The sequence below is a fragment of the Grammomys surdaster genome, unplaced genomic scaffold (genome assembly GCF_004785775.1).
Source record: "Grammomys surdaster isolate TR1022 unplaced genomic scaffold, NIH_TR_1.0 164, whole genome shotgun sequence".
In the NCBI taxonomy this organism is placed as follows: domain Eukaryota; kingdom Metazoa; phylum Chordata; class Mammalia; order Rodentia; family Muridae; genus Grammomys; species Grammomys surdaster.
This window is the reverse complement of record NW_021604612.1, coordinates 442377-459023: the sequence shown is the minus strand read 5'-3', so window position 1 is coordinate 459023 and position 16647 is coordinate 442377. Positions and strand designations below refer to the sequence as shown.

The window sequence follows — 16647 nt, the reverse complement described above, 5'->3', positions numbered from 1 at the left end:
TGTCTATGTGTCTGTGTCTCTGTCTCTGTGTGTGCTTCTGTCTGTCTGTCTGTCTCTATCTGTGTATGTCTATGTGTTTGTCTCTCTCTGTCTCTCTCTGTCTCTCTCTCTCTCCAGCAGCTCTCATGCTTTCTAGTCCTCAGCCAGCTTCACAACCTTGCCTCCTTGCTTGGTGGACAGAACCTCAACCTTGAGCCAAAGAAAGCCCTTCATCCCTGCACAGCCTCTTGTTGGACATTTGACCATAGCAATGAGGAAAATACCCAACAAGCTGCTGTACCTTTATTTCACTTCTGTCCAAAACATGTTGTCTTCTTTCTCGATATCTCTAACGCTCTCTCCTTTTCCTTCTGCCTGATGCTTTTCTTCTCTGCTGGGTGTAGTGCTAGGCACATGGATGGGCTGCTCTCTTTAATGTGTGTGTCTGCAGTAACTCTCCTCATTCAAAATGAAACAAGCCAGGTTTCTGGGAGGGTTTGGGTCACACAGGACCAAGTCATCACTGGAAACTTACAACTTTGGGGCTGGGGTATGGCTCAGTGGGTAGAGTACTTACCTAGCATGTGAGGCTCTGGGTTTGAGCCCTGACACCACCTAAATAAAACTGGGCATGACGACACATACCTGTGATCCTAGTGCCCCAGAAGTGGAGGCAGAGGGATCAGAAAATTTAGTTCATCTTCAGTTATGCAGCAAGTTTGGGGCCCACTGGAGCTATAGGAGACCTTGTCTCTAAAAGGAGGGAGAGAGAGAGAGAGAGAGAGAGAGAGAGAGAGAGAGAGAGAGAGAGAGGAAGAGGGAGAGGAAGAGAAAGAGGAGTAGAGGAGGAGGAGGAGGAGAAGGGGGATGAGGAAGAGGAGGAGGAGGAAGAGGAGGCAGAAGAGGAGGAGGAACAAGAGAAGAAGAAGGAGGAGGAGGAAGAAGAGGAGGAGGAAGAAGAGGAGGAGGAAGGGAAGGAGGAAGAGGAGGAGGAAGAAGAGAAGGAGGAGAAGGAAGAGGAGAAAGAGAAGGAGAAGGAAGAGGAGGAGGGAAAAAGAGGAGGAAGAGAAGAGGAGGAGGAAGGGGAGGAGGAGGAAGAGGAGGAGGAAGAGAAGGAGGAGGAGGAGGAAGAGGAGGAGGAAGAGGAGGAAGAGGAGGAGGAAGAGGAGGAGGAAAGAAGGAAGGTACTTGGCAGTTTGATTCCAAAGTTTGAATTCGTAAAGAGGCATAGTAAAGTCCAAGTTTTCCCTACAAGACCAGGTATCTTCTGCTGTGCCATTATCTGTTCCTTATAGATGGTATGGAAGTTAATCCTCTGTCAGAAAAAAGAAAGTGCTGATTTTAAACCATTGAAAGAAAAACCAGTGAGGCTTCCAAAGCTATCTCCTTTCAGACATTCTCTGATGAAGTTCAGATCTTTGCCTGGGCACTCTCTTCTCTGGTGACACTGGGCACTCATTGCAGGCAGCTGTGTCCTGGTCACATGTGGTCAACAGGGAAACCGGGGAGCACTCACTCCAGGACACACGGCTGCTAAGCTGTGAAGCTGGGTGATCTGCTGTACTCTCTGTGCCTTCAGCTTGCAACTGTTGCGACTTGTTGTGTCATAACTCCACTATAATTCAAGGACCATGTTTTACTCTCAAGGTTAGAAGTAAGCCACAGACTAGCAAGGTCCACAGGTCCCACCCACCCTTGCCAGCTCTGGCCCTAGAGCTCCTCCCTCGAGCTCCCTGCTCTGTGGCAAACCTCATCCCCAGCATCAGACCTCCACCTGTATTCATGCATCCCTCATGAATCTGCCTCAGGACCAATCAGCAAATAACTGTGTCAGTTGCAATGTCCTGTGTCATGAGGCTGGTGCCCTTAGCTTCTGCCGTCTTAATGCTTTCTGGGTCCCAGCACCTCAACTCTTCAAGGAATGAGGAGAAGAAGGGGAAGAGAGGGTGGTTAACTAATGGCTGCCCGTCCAGTCTGGGGTGTCATCTTTAGAAGCTACCCTCTAAAGCTGACAGGAGGTGAGGCAGACCCAAGCTAATGTTGTATTTTCTTCTCTTCTCCTCAGATGGTGGTCCAGAGGGAGACACGCACCCTTCCACTGCCTACCTCCTGCCTCCTGCCTCGCTGGAGAGCAGCCTGGAAGAGGGGGTGACATCAGCAGCCCCAGATCCCCTGCCATCCCGGGAAACACTGGAAACACTGGAAGAGTCCTTGCCCCCTGCACTCCCCGACGAGGTCAGTGTCCAGCACACCCCGGCCCTCAGGAAGGGTCTGCCATCCCTGAAGCAACTCAATTCGGCCCGGAGGCAGCTAAGGCCTTTGGCTACCCCAACAACTCTGCAGAGACTGGGGTCTCCTGCCTCGGCCACCACGAAGCCACGTGAGCCTGGGAACCCCGAGCAGCCCACGGCGCCTGCGCCACTGCAGATCACACCCTTCACCATAGCTCTGGCAACCACACTCCCAGACAGCCCACAGCCCGCACAGGCCCCCGACGACAGCAGCCCCGGTAGCCCACTGGACAAGGGTGACAATGAGCTGACCGGGTCCGCCTCCGAGGAGAGCCAGGAGACCACCACATCCACCATCGTCACCACCACCATCATCACTACGGAGCAGGCCCCAGGTATACGAGGTTCATCTCCCACCCTTGCTGTCTTTCATTTCTGGAATCTCCATAGTAGGTGTGGTCTGCATAGTGGGTGTGGCCTGCATAGTGGGTGTGGTTTGCATAGTGAGTGTGGTCTGCATAGTGGGTGTGGAATTAGAGCCTTGCACCTGGAGGCACGGCACGCCAGCACTGAACCACTCCAGCTGTCTTTTTAACTTTGTTTTTGGGGTGTGTGTGTATATATGTCCACGTGCACGCACATGCGCGCGAAGAGAATTCAGGTCTGGCACATGCTAGCTAGGCAGGCGCTCTATTATAGAGCCACGCCCACGTGCAACGTGCACTGAATTTTCCAGTCTACTGGTCCTCCCTTACATTGTCCTCCTCGTCCGTACAGACAGCCAAAGTATTCAGAAAATTTAGTTATATCAGTCCTGTGAACCCCCAGACTTCTTCCTCATTCTAGTCCCTAAACCATAAAAGAGCTGCTCACACAGCGTTCTGTCGTCATAGGGCTGGGGGTTCACTGCAGGTGATTGAGCCTAAATTAGGAAGATGCTCACTTCCTGAACCTTCCTATGGAAGGGCCTGGAGCTTAGGTGGAAGCCGGTATGCAAGTGAACCACGGAGCCCCCACCACCATGTGGATGGATTGCTGAGCCTGCGATCCCAGCCTGGGCTCCATGTCTCTCTCTGTGTTGGGGCCTCACTGGTCAAGCTTGCCTCAACTTGGCTGTTCACTGTGCAAAAGCGAGGGTGTAGGGAAACCACGGAACTAGACTAGAGTAGAAACCGTGAGTAGAAAGAAAGGTTTATTGGGGAACAAACTTCCAAGGCTATCTTCACACACACACCCCTCGGGAGGGGCGGGGCTTCTTGTGTTTAGATAAAGATAAAAGGAGAGAAGGAATACGTTTGGTGGCTGTGTAGTCAGGTGTGGGGGAAGAGGGTGTCTCAGCAGGCCGGCGCTGAAGCATCCCTTCCCTCTGAGGGACACAATGGTATAGTATAGAATAGAGTTTATTCGGGTCGTGGGGAGGGGAGTTGAGAGGGTAGTGGAGACAGAGAAAGGCAGAGAGAGAGAGTAAATAGAGAGGTAGAGGCCAGCCATAAGCATGTGGAGAGAGAGGGGGAGGGAGAGGGGAGGGGGAAGGGGGAGAGGGAGGAGGAGAAGCAAGAAGGCAAGAGCAAGAGAGAGCAGAGGGGGCAAGCAGCCCCTTTTATGGTGAGTCAGGCCTACCTGGCTGTTGCCAGGTAACTGTGGGGCGGAGCTTAGACAAAATGCTAACAGGGCTCCCAGAGAGAAGAGCAGAAAGTTGAAAAAGCAATCGGATTTTATATGACAGCACGGTGGGAGGTCTTTGAGCTGGGACAGGCTTTTCAGATTGACCTGGAACTAGATGCCCTTGCTAGAGCATCTTTGGGGCAGATTATGGAGGTCCCTGGTTAACAGGAAGTCATCTTTATACTGCCCTTTGCGGTGGGCACGCCACTTTGGACATACAACTGAAGGCTGACTGCTGGATCTGAACCGTGTGTGCTGTGTGAGCGTAGTCTAGGCGGGGCTCTTCCTGTGCTTTGGTTTGCCTGTCCTTGAGGTGGGAATGGATTGGCATTCCATCTAACACTGAGTGGGGCTGCCCTTGGCGACTTGTTACTGCAGTCAGGACAGGGCGGAGTTCAGCACGAGGCTCCCCCCCAGCCCCCAACCCCCACCCCCGCACTTCCATAGATACCCTCCTCAGACTCTTCCCCCGGCCCCTGCAGCTTCTCCTTCCTGTTCCCCAGCAACAGAGTCATACCTGGCTTTGGTTTTGTGTTAACTTCAGGGGAAGATGGAGTGGGGTGGACATACAGTAGAGCCCAGATCCCCAAGAGGTCAGGCTCCACCCCATGGCACATCTGTGAGTGAGCTCCTAGGCTGGCCCCAGCCCTGTGTATCCTGATGGCAACATTTGTTTCTCCGTAGCTCTCTGTGGAGTGAGCTTCTCGGACCCCGAGGGATACATTGACTCAAGTGATTTCCCTCCGCAGCCCTACAGCAGCTTCTTGGAATGCACATACAACGTGACGGTCTACACTGGCTACGGGGTAGAACTACAGGTAGCCTAGAGTGCTAGGCCTTCCTGGTCTCAGTTGCCCTTTCTGTCACGTCTCCTTTCCTTAAATAGGGGTTATTTTAGTTGGGTTTTATAGAGAGGGTGTTCCCAAGTGTATAGCCTGAAGATGTGGCAGGGATGTGCTGACAAAACATTAGATGTGTTACCCAGAAAGGAAGTCCCTTAATGTCCTGCTTATTAAACATTAGCAGGCATCACATATAACACATGCGTGCATGTGTGTGTAGGGGTGCACAGTACCTCCCACCCACCCCCTCCAGCATAGACAGCAAAAGTAACAGCAAGTGCCTGGAGAAAGGTGGGTTCGCCCTGGAGTGCAGTCACAGTAGAGAGAGAGAGAGGGCCAAGAGGGACCTAGAAACGAGCGCACCCTCACTTGTTTGCCAGCTCGTCGGTCCAGACAGACAAGATAGACTGTGCTGAGTCTGTGACCACTCAGTACCCAGTGCAGTAGTAAGCACAGGAGTCTCTCTCTGCCTGTTACCCCAGCTCTCTGTCTACCCCATGGATTCCCAGGTGAAGAGTGTCAACCTATCTGAGGGGGAGCTGCTCTCCATCCGAGGAGTGGACGGTCCCACCTTGACAGTCCTAGCCAACCAGACTCTCCTGGTGGAGGGCCAGGTGATCCGCAGCCCCACCAACACCATCTCTGTCTACTTCCGGACCTTCCAGGATGACGGCCTCGGGACCTTCCAGCTACATTACCAGGGTAGGATCCGCGGAGGCCAGCCAGATGGAGATGGTCTCACTTCCCTCTGACACTCAGTCACACTCTTGGGATTTGTGTGTGTGTGTGTGTGTGTGTGTGTGTGTGTGTGCCAGGGACCCCACTGGCACTCTGATTAAGTCCTCAGAATCCTCTTCCCTGACTGAGAGCAATGGTTGTTAAAGCCAAGAGAGGAAGATGAATAATTTTGAAACTGGAGAGGGCTCGGGGAATGAGCTTGCCCTGCAAGCATAAGGGACAGTGCTCTCATCCCCATAAGGGACAGTGCTCCCATCCCCATAAGGGACAGTGCTCCCATCCCCATAAGGGACAGTGCTTCCATCCCCATAAGGAACAGTGCTCCCATCCCCATAAGGAACAGTGCTCCCATCCCCATAAGGATCAGTGCTCCCATCCCCATAAGGAACAGTGCTCCCATCCCCATAAGGAACAGTGCTCCCATCCCCAGAACACACATAGAAAGTCAAGGCGGGGTTCACCTGTAGGCCCAGTGGTGAGGGGTGGAGACAGGAGGATTCCTGCCAGCTTAGCCAAATCAGCAAGCTCCTGGCCAGCAGGAGACCTCACCTCCCCAAAATCAGGTAGAGAATCAACTGGCCCGGCCCTGCAGCGCCAGCACCCAGCCTGCCTCACTCGGGCCGCTCCTTCATCCCCAGCACAGAGCCGCTGCCAGGATGTGGGTCCCACGACCACGCTGCCCACGGCTGATGCGCGTGGGTTGCTCCCTTCTCCGCAGCTTTCATGCTGAGCTGCAGTTTTCCCCGGCGTCCCGACGCCGGAGACGTCACCGTGATGGATCTGCACTCTGGCGGGGTGGCCCAGTTCCACTGTCACCTGGGCTACGAGCTGCAGGGAGCCAAGACGCTGACCTGCATCAATGCCTCCAAACCGCACTGGAGCAGCCAGGAGCCTGTCTGCTCAGGTACCACCCGTGCTCGTCAGCCGGGCGGGGCGGGAGTGGGGGCAGCATCCTCTATGGCGGTGGTTAGACCTCGTGCTGTGCTCACCCCAAACCATAAAATCATTCCATTGCTAGTTCATAACTGTAATTTTGCTACTGTTATGAATTGTCATGTAAATGTCTGATACTCAGGGTATCTGACATATGACCCTTGTGGAAAGGTTACGCAACCCCTGGAGGGGTCGCGACCCACAGGTTGAGAACCACCTCTCTAGAACCTCGGGGAGTAACCTCAGATAAGGCTTTTGCCCTCCAGGCTGTGCAGTAGTACAGTGCCCCGGGTATGAAATTGGCTCCTGAGGACACTTACCACACAGTAGTGTTCTGTCCAGTAGGAACCTTGCTCTCTAGCAGTCACTCAACAGCCGACTTGGTAGTGGTGGTTGTCTTCCTTGTCTATCCTAGATGCTAAGCATTCTTCTCTGCAATCTGTCATTTGTGAGACCTCACGCAGTGGCACATGCACCATGGGGTTTCCAAGATCTGCTTGCATTGCGGTGTACATAAGCACACTGTTCCTTTTCATGGCTGCGTAGTATTTTGTTGTGAGCTCTATGCTCCATTTTGTTTACCCGTTCCATCATTGGGCTTTGGAATTATTTCCACTTTTCATCTAAGTAACTGCTCTGCTCTGAACATGGAAATTAGTTTCCATTTCTCTTACATACAATTATCAGAACAGCATTTCCAGGTCATGTAGTGTAACCCATACAGACCCACACCTCCAGCAGCAGCCACGCCATTTCACCTGCCATGATGGTACAGCGGTTCTCTTCCTTCCGATGCTCACCGACTATTTTCTGTAATCAGCACAGTGCGGCTACAGACTGTCCTCCATGTTCTCATGTTTCCATGATGTCACGTGTCTTTCCCGATGCTTCTTGTAGCTGTCGGTACGCCATCTCTGAAAAGGCTTTTCAACCCCTTACCCCATTGTCCAAGAGGCTACTGGTTGTTGCTGTACTGTAAACGCTCTTTACATATGGTGGATCAAAACCTTCCACAAATCAAAGATTTGATTTGTAAGCCTCTCCCTCTGTTCTGTGGGTGTTTTTTTTAGTTTTGGTTTTGGTTAATGTTTTCATACGACCTGTGACTCTACCCTCTTTTTAATGATGAGGTCTCGCTCTTCCCTTGTTTCTTTTGTTGCTTGCACCTTGGGGGTGGCTGCTGCTGTTCTGTTTTGCTGTCTGAGCTTAGTCAAGGTAAACTCAGAAGTTGGTGTCAGCCTCCAACTAAGGTGGTCTGGCGCCCTCTGGTGGACAGAAGAGGATGGTGCAGGCCCACAGGTGGAAACCTACACTTCAAGGACAGCGGTAATCCTTGGCTGGTGGATCTGTCATCTTTTAAGGATCCTGTCAGCATCCACGAGTGTCCACTGTTACCGGGTTCTGCGCCCATGGTTGGAGCTGTGAGGGTCTGGCTCTCTGGGAGTCTCCGCTGTCTTAGTGACTGCTCTGCAGCTGTGAGGAAACATTGTAACTATGGAAACTTGTCTTTAAAAACAAACAAACAAAAAAACAATAAAAGCATTTCACAGGGGTTTGCTTACAGTTTCAGAGCGTGAGTCAATGATCATCACGGCGGGAAGCAGACAGGCACAGGGCTGGAGCAGTAACTGAGAGCTTGACATCATGGTCCATAGGCAGGAAGCAGAGAGACAGACAGAGACAGACAGACAGACAGACAGACACACACACACACACACACACACACACACACACACACAATAGGCCTGGCACATGCTTTTGAAACTGCAAATCCCACCCCCAGAAACTAACTTCCTTCAACAAGGCCACACCTCCTAATCCTTCCCCAACGGCTCCACTCCCTGGTGACTAAGCATTCAAATAAATGAGCCTATGGGGTGAGTGACCATTCTTATTCAAATCAACACAATTTGTGACCAGATGGGAAAACATGTTGGGGGAGAGGCTGTGGTGGTGCAGAGAGTGCCAGAGAGGGGTCATAGGGGTAGTGTCACAGAGCAGGTAGGGGCAAGAGAAACCCTGTCACCATGACAGAATAGACAGGGACAAGAGGTGATGGTAGACCAGAGACTAGGGAAGGAGTCCCATGGAGCCAGGTTGTTGGAAGCTGAGTGAAAGGTACCAAAGTAAAGATCAAAGGTGAGCTATCCTGTGCAAAGGCCGGTGGGTGAAAGGGTTCAGTAGGTTTGAGGAAGCCAGCATATGTTATGGTTTGTATATGCTTGGCCCAGGGAGTGGCACTATTAGAGGGTGTGGCTCTGATGGAGTGGGTGTGGCCTTGTGGGAGTGGGTGTGGCCTTGTTGGAGTGGGTGTGGTCCTGTTAGAGTAGATGTGGCGTTGTTGGAGGAGGTGTGTCACTGTGGGTGTGGGCTTTAAGACCCTCATCCTAGCTGCCTGGAAGTCAGTATTCTGCTAGCATCCTTCAGATGAAGATGTAGAACTCTCAGCTCCTCCTGCACCAGGCCTGCCTAGATGCTGCTGTGTTCCCTCTTTGATGATAATTGACTGACCTCTGAACCTGTAAGCCAGCCCCAATTAAATGTTGTCCTTATAAGACGTGCCTTGGTCATGGTGTCTCTTCACAGTAGTAAAACCCTCACTAAGAGAGCATATATCAGCATCATTTGGGAGGCAGAGGCAGATGGACGTCTGTAAATTCAAGGCCAGCCAGGTCAGTGAGTTCCAGGATAGCTGGGATTACATAGTGAGACCTTGTCTCCAAAACAAGCAAGCAAAAGAAGAAAACACACACACACACACACACACACACACACACATAAAACCTGAAAGACTATACTATCGTAAGAAGAAGACGGTGGAACAGGATGGGAATCAGCAGCCCTTCCTTGTGAGGAATCTGTCAGGAGTGAGACCATGTCTCCCCCCTCCCCCAGCCCCTGTCACCGCTGGCACAGCTCAGGTTCCAAGGACACCACCGGCTTGTGTGAAGTTCATCACAGGTACACAACACAATACAGGTTTGAGCCTCAGGCTGACTGACAGACAGATGGTGACCCTGGGATGGAATAGGAAAGGAATCTCAGGAAAGAAGCATGGTTTCTGTCTACCCTGTCACACAGTCCAGCCCAGGGCAGAGGAAAGCTGTCACAGCTTGTCTCCTCCTGCCAACCCAACCCCACCACGCTGTCATTCAACAGTCTGAACAGATGCCTGAAATCTCTGCACTTGGGAAGTTCAAACAGAAGGTTCACAGCTCAAGGCCAGTCTGGACTACAAAGGGAGACCTCTTTTCTCAACTTTTTAAGAATTAAATAAATAGAAATTACTATTTATTGATCATATACTACAAATCATGTCATCTGGTGCCGGGAGCCACTAGGACCTACTGTCGTCACAGCCGAGAGCCAAAGATGTTAGGAGATGTGTTTTGCAGACAAATTCTTAGAAGGCAGAGGGATGTGTCCCCCGCTGGTGAGAAGACATGTGAAGAACTCAAGAGATGGTGGTAAGCGGCTAAGACACATTAATCAGAACACTCGCCTAGCACACACAAAGTCCCAGGGTCCCATCCCCGGCTTGTGTGGAATCTCAGGAGCTGGAGGCAAGGGGATCAGGGGTTCAAGGTCATCTTCAAGGTGAATTTGAAGACCAGCCTAGACTACACGAAATCTTGTCTTTAAAAGAAAAAGGGGGAAAGGACTTGAGGAGACCGGACTCTCAAGACATGGGGGAGGAGCCAGGAGTCTTTGTCCTCTGAAGAAGAGACAAGCTCCACAGCATAACCGGTCTGATCCGCCTGCCTGTGCATTTCTGCTCCTCTGATGCTGGGGGAGAAACCAGAGACTTGTGCTTGGTCAAGAAAGATTCCTGTGTGTTCTCAACCCTCTTCAAGGACCTTTGGATCAACTCTTCCAAACACCACATTAAAACAGACGCTCACCTCGATCCCCTGAGACCGGGTACAGGCACCTCCTCTCTGCTGTCGTCTGACAGCAGAGCGGCTCCCGTGGGCCACAAATCATTTGCAGTGTCACCACGACATATTATCTTAACGTAAAAGTGTTATATGGCTCTGGTTAAAAGAAAATTCCAGAAACACAAATGTACAGAAGATGAGAACAAATCACTTTTATATCCTGTGGTCTCAATCTACCCTTGCAGATAGCTCCCAGGAATGGATGAGGCAGGCCATTTGCTGGCATGCTTCTTCAAGCTCTGGGATTCGTAAACAGTGTCTGAGAACGCAGTGTTGGATGGCTCCGTGAAAACCCAATGTGTGCAGGGAGATGCACCCTGGCTCTGGTTTTGAATCTGAGGGTGAAGGCAGAGCTGCACAGCCTCATCCGAAGCCAGTTCAGATCTCCGAAGCTTTCCATAGGATACACTCCCAGGGCTTGTTTCTAGGTCAGGGTGTTCCGACATGGTTTTAAAAGCGGTTTTTTTGCTGAATTGCACCTCGGGAAATGGTCACGATCCTCCTGGTGAGATCGTCGTGAATAAGTAAGGTTATGCCTACAGCCCGAACTGCTGTTTTATTGATCTATTTCAGCCGGCCGTTGGTCGGGTAAAGTAGAACACAACTGGAGATTCTTCCATTCTTACACTCCACATGCAGTCCTAAATGCATGCTTCTCCCGTGAACTGCCTCTGTCTGCCCTTGGGAATCATTTCATAACTGAAAGTCTAGGCATCGAGCCAGGGAGATGGTTCGGTGACTTAACACACTGACTGCTGAGTCCCCAAGACCCACAGGGTGGAAGGAAAGAGTTGATTCCTGTGGGTTGTCCTCTGACCTCCACACAGGCATTGTGACGTGTGCGCACATGCACACACATGAATGAATGAATGTGAATTTTTTAATGAATGTCTAGGTACAATCAGCACCACAGAACAGTCTTGAGTTGAGGGCCTCCCTGCAGCATTAGAGTTGTCTGGTGGATCCAGACATGGAGAGGGTTAACAGGACAGCAGACCCCTCCATGTGTTCCCATCTTCATCCTAGCTAGAGGGCTTGGATGCAGTCAGGGGAGACCCAACCCACCACTCCTCTCTTGTTCCCTCACCACTTGGTATATCACTATCTGCACCCAGCCCCGTGTGGAGGAGCAGTGCACAATGCCACCATCGGCCGAGTTCTCTCCCCCAGTTACCCGGGAAACGCCAATGGCAGCCAGCTCTGCGTGTGGACCATTGAGGCTCCAGAGGGTCAGAAGCTTCACCTGCATCTTGAAAGGCTCCTGCTGCATGAGAAAGACAGGTGAGCTGTTCAGACCGACTGCCCCCTCCCCAGCTTAGAGAGGGTGGGGTGTGTCATCTGGGTGTGGCTGAACCCCAGGAAAAACAGCACTGGGGAGATCGAGGAAGAGCTTGTGACCTTCTGCTTCTGCCAGGAGACTGAGGCACTCAGTGGGAAAGGAGCCTTCCTGAGCCTCCTAGGAATCAAAGAAAGAAGGGGATGGGAAACACACATACACATGTGTGCACACGAGCACACACACAGGCACATGTGCATGCTCACACACGTACACAGGCACATACACACAAACCTGCATGCACACATTCATGTGTGCACACACCTACTCGCACATACACAGGCACAGGCATGCATGAACACACACATGCATGCATACACACATACACCTGTATGTACACATTCATGCACACACCCACACATCCACACATCCACACATCCACACACCCAGGCATGCATGCACACACACATGCACACATACACACATTCAGGTACACACATGCACACCCATACACCTGCATGCACACATTCATGCATGCATGCAAACACATGCATCTACACACCCAGGCATGTATGCACACACACACATGCATGCATACACACATATAGGTATTTACACACATGCACACACACACATGCACACACGCATGCACACATTCATGCATGCATGCAAACATACACATCTACATACCCAGGCATGTATGTACACACACATGCACACATGCACACATACACACAAACAGGCACACATACACACATGCACGCACACACACATATACACTTCCTGGGGCTTCCACCCAGGCATCTCTTTCCTGAGTGGAATAAGACATCTACTGACCACCCTGTCTGCACAAAGCCACGATTAGGCTCCATGGAGAACAAGTACTGCACACACAGCATTGGCTCCCAGGAAGACAGGGGGCAGGGATGGAGAAACTCAGCTGGAAGAGTTAGGCAGGCCAGGTGGCAAGCCTCATCCTGCATAGTGGGACACAGCCTGACCGAACATTGCTGGCCAAGCCCCACCCTCTCAGCACAGAGTAACCCATGACACAGTAACTACCCTGGGTGCCCCTCATTCACCACAACCCACCCTGCACCCTGAGGGACTGATTCAGAACAAGCAATCAGTTTCATGTCCATGAGGGATGAGGAAGACTAAAGAGCCAGGGTTTGAGTTCAGGATGGAGAAACTGGGGAGCATCACACACACACCCTTTCCACTCTGGCCTAATGTCACTGACCCCGTGTCTTAGTCAGGGTTTCTATTCCTACACAAACATCATGACCAAGAAGCAAGTTGGGGAGGAAAGGGTTTATTCAGCTTACACTTCCACATTGCTGTTCATCACTAAAGGAAGTCAGGACTGGAACTCAAGCAGGGCAAGAAGCAGGAGCTGATGCAGAGTCCACGGAGAGATGTTACTTACTGGTTTGCTTTTCCAAGCTAGCTCAGCTTGCTTTCTTATAGAACCCAGGACCACCAGCCCAACGATAGCACCATCCACAGTGGGCCCTCCCACCCTTGATCACTAATTGAGAAAATGCCTTACAGCTGGATCTCATGAAGGCATTTCCTCAAGGGAGGCTCCTTTCTCTGTGATAACTCCAGCTTGTGTCAAGTTGACACACAAAACCAGCCAGTACACCCCGGAAGACATGTCAGCCTCCCTCTGCCCTTTCTCTGCTCAGGATGGTTGTCTACAGTGGACGAACAAACGAGTCGGCCCTCCTGTACGATTCACTCCGAACGGAGAGTGTGCCCTTCGAGGGCCTGCTGAGCGAGGGCAGCAGTATCCGCATCGAGTTCATGTCAGACCAGGGTCAGGCAGCCTCTTCCTTCAACATCCGCTTTGAGGGTAAGAGACCCCCTCCTTGTCAGATCTGGGGCCAGTGAAAGTGGGTGAGGGATGAACCGGGGCTTGGGATGGGGGATGAGTGAGGGACCCAGACTGCCCCAGGATTTCCAAGACAGGCTTTCAGTTTTACTGTATTGATACATTCTTCCTTCTAAGCAGCTCTTGTGCTGGTGCCTAGTCCTCCTTCCCTCTTTTCCTTCCTTCTTCCCTCTCTTCTTCCTTCCCTCCCTCCCTCCTTCCTTCCTTTCTCTCTTTCTTTCTTTCTTTATTCATTCATTCATTTCTTTCTTTTGAGAGGCTGTCTTAAGTGCAGATCTCATGTAGCTCAGGCTAGCCTCAAACTCAATAAGCAGACCAGGATGACCCTGAACTTCTGATCCTCCTGCCTTTCCCTTCCAAGTGCCAGGATTACACCTATAAACCACGTCGCCTAGCTCCTGCAGCACTGGGGATCAAACCTGAGGTTTCTCGAATGCTAGGCAAAACTCTCCTGACAATGGAGCCGTATTTCCATCCCCTTCTGCCTTCTGTTTTGGCTTTTTGAGCCAGGGTGACTCTAATCTTCCAGGCTGGCCTTGAACTCACAATCTCCCACCTCTGCCTCCCTGGTGAAGGAATCATAACTGCATGCCACTCCACCAGACTTTTGTGTGCACTCCCTGTGTGACACTCACCACACAGAGATGTAGAACTGTTGTTTCCTCTCACAGTAGAGAAGCCAGCAAGCCTATCTGAAGCTTCACTTACAAGGTAGCTGCAATGGCTGCCAGCCTGCCCTCCTCTGCTCCCCTCGAGCAATGCTTGGGGGGGGGGTGTCTAGCCTTCCAGGAATAGGCTATCTGACCCAGACAGACTTTGTTGTTCCATGTACCCTAAGGACTGCCGCTCAGGCTTGCCTGGAAGTGGGTGATCCCATTGAGGGACAGACATTGTATAGCCAATGGTCAGACATTATGTATCCAATGGTCAGACATTATGTATCCAAAGGCAGGACCCAGAGTGCTGGCATAGAGAGAATGTAGGGCCTCAGGCAGATGGTCTTATCTGTATCACACTAAGAAACACGAGGCCCAAGGGTCCAAGTGCCTGGCCCAGGTCAGAAGCATTCTGTTCTGGAGCAGGGTCTCTTCAGAAACCCAGGCTGTCCTGGGAAGTACTGTGTAGCCCAGGCTTGCCTGCCTGTCTTAGGCTCTCTAGAGCTAGGCTTACAGACACAAGCACCCATGCTTGGGAGTGCCTTTTCCTTTACGTTATGTCTAAGCAGTAAGGGCTGTTTTACCTCATCTGCCCACTAACCCTCTCTGTGTCCCCACCTCAGCCTTTGAGAAAGGTCACTGCTATGAACCCTACATCCAAAACGGGAATTTCACCACATCGGACCCCACCTATAACATTGGCACCATCGTGGAGTTCACCTGCGACCCCGGCCACTCTCTGGAACAGGGCCCAGCTGTCATTGAGTGCGTCAATGTGCGTGACCCATACTGGAATGACACGGAGCCTCTATGCAGAGGTGAGCCAACACCTTCCCCAAGGCCAGAATGCCCAGGGCCTCCAGCAAAGAACAAGCCCCAGCCTAGAAGGGGTAGCCACATTACACAGTGGTTTTAAGACTTTTTCCAGACCAATGGTCCTCTGCGTCTGGTTGCTGCTGGTTCTTGGAGTAATCAGAAAATGCTGCCCCTTCCTGCAGGCCCAGGACCTGCAGCAGCTGTGACGGGTGAGCCCTGCAAGGCTGTCAGCTCCCATAGATCCACCCTGCTTCACATTCTGTGGCAGTGTATAACCCAGTCAACAGCACATGGTAACCTTGGGTGACATGGGTGACCGTCACTGTTGATCATAACCGGGCACGCTGCTGAGAGCTGCGTGTCCCATGTGACAATGCCCTTTCTACAGCCACATACACAGCTCTATTCATGATGAGGAATCAGACATGGAGAGAATATACCCAAGAACATTCTAGGGTCACTGGAAGAAACAGTAGGCTTAGCCTCCCTGTGCTCAGAGCCCGGACAATATTGGCTGTGACAACCTTCACCTACACTGGCAACCTAGGTCTTATATCCAAGGTCACTGAACCCTGGCATGTGGGGGAATGAAGGATGCCCTCACTCCTGGCAACTACCTAGCAGTTAGCATGAAGTCTTTGCCTTGCCCTGGTGAGGGATTGACCCCTGAACTAAACGTGGTTCACTAAGCGAGAAGAATGTATTGAGGCTTTGGCCTCTGCCATGCTGAGGGCCAGGATTGGGAGACCAGCCTCTGCATCTCGGCTGCCAGTCCAGGTTAACCCTTTCAGAGACTGGTGCCCGCTCGCCACCTGAGCACACACTGGGGCCAGACGAGGTGCTGAAAGCTGGCATGGTAACCTCAGTCATGATCCTTCATAAGCCAGTGGGCTGGTAGAGCATTTTCTGACCTCTCAGGGGTCAGATGCTATCAGACCATATACACACCTTATCCAAAGCTGACCGGACAGTGGGAACTAGCGGGAACTTGGGGCTACCCTTAATGGGGAAGACACTGCCAACTTCTGCCCTTTCGGAACTGAAAGGGAGACCAGTAGCCTTCTTAGACACACACACAGGCCCATGTATGCACACGCATACATGCACACTCATGTAAATGCACACACACATACACACACACACACATAGACACACATGCTGCCCCCCACTCCACCCCGTGCTACACAGGGACCCACAGATGCCAACCTCATGCTCCCCCCAAACTCCTAACCACTATGCTGTGTTGCTTCCTCACAAGGGTGTCTTCTTGTCTGTCTGTTACAGCCATGTGTGGTGGGGAGCTCTCAGCTGTGGCTGGGGTGGTGCTGTCTCCAAACTGGCCAGAGCCCTATGCAGAAGGCGAAGACTGTGTGTGGAAAATCCACGTTGGGGAGGAGAAGCGGATCTTCCTGGACATTCAGTTGTGAGTGTCTGAGGCACCCTTCACCCAGGTCTACCGCAGCAGGCAGGCTTATGGGGAGGAGCTGACTTCGGCTGTATTGGTCCAGTCAGGATTAACTGTACATCTAGTACATGCCTGGGAGCTGCAGAGCTCTGGGATTGCTATAGCAACACAACCAGCAGCACTCGAAGCGAGTGTCCCTACTCTTGTTAAATCCTTCCACTACAGAGACTGATGTCCAGGGAGGGTGTACACAGATAAGCATATGCGTGAC

At 51.8% G+C, this 16647-nt stretch overlaps 1 protein-coding gene across 3 annotated transcripts in view; it reads left to right on the top strand.

The window, feature by feature from the left end:
- Positions 1-16647, top strand: part of Sez6l (seizure related 6 homolog like) — a 168499-nt gene that overhangs the window by 105476 nt on the left and 46376 nt on the right. For all 3 annotated transcript variants that reach the window (XM_028765400.1, XM_028765399.1, XM_028765401.1), the window contains exons 2-9: positions 2045-2605; positions 4560-4693; positions 5227-5419; positions 6174-6359; positions 11442-11607; positions 13294-13460; positions 14779-14973; positions 16256-16394. In XM_028765400.1, the coding sequence (XP_028621233.1) occupies positions 2045-2605; positions 4560-4693; positions 5227-5419; positions 6174-6359; positions 11442-11607; positions 13294-13460; positions 14779-14973; positions 16256-16394 (1741 nt within the window). The remainder of the gene's footprint in view (positions 1-2044; positions 2606-4559; positions 4694-5226; positions 5420-6173; positions 6360-11441; positions 11608-13293; positions 13461-14778; positions 14974-16255; positions 16395-16647) is intronic.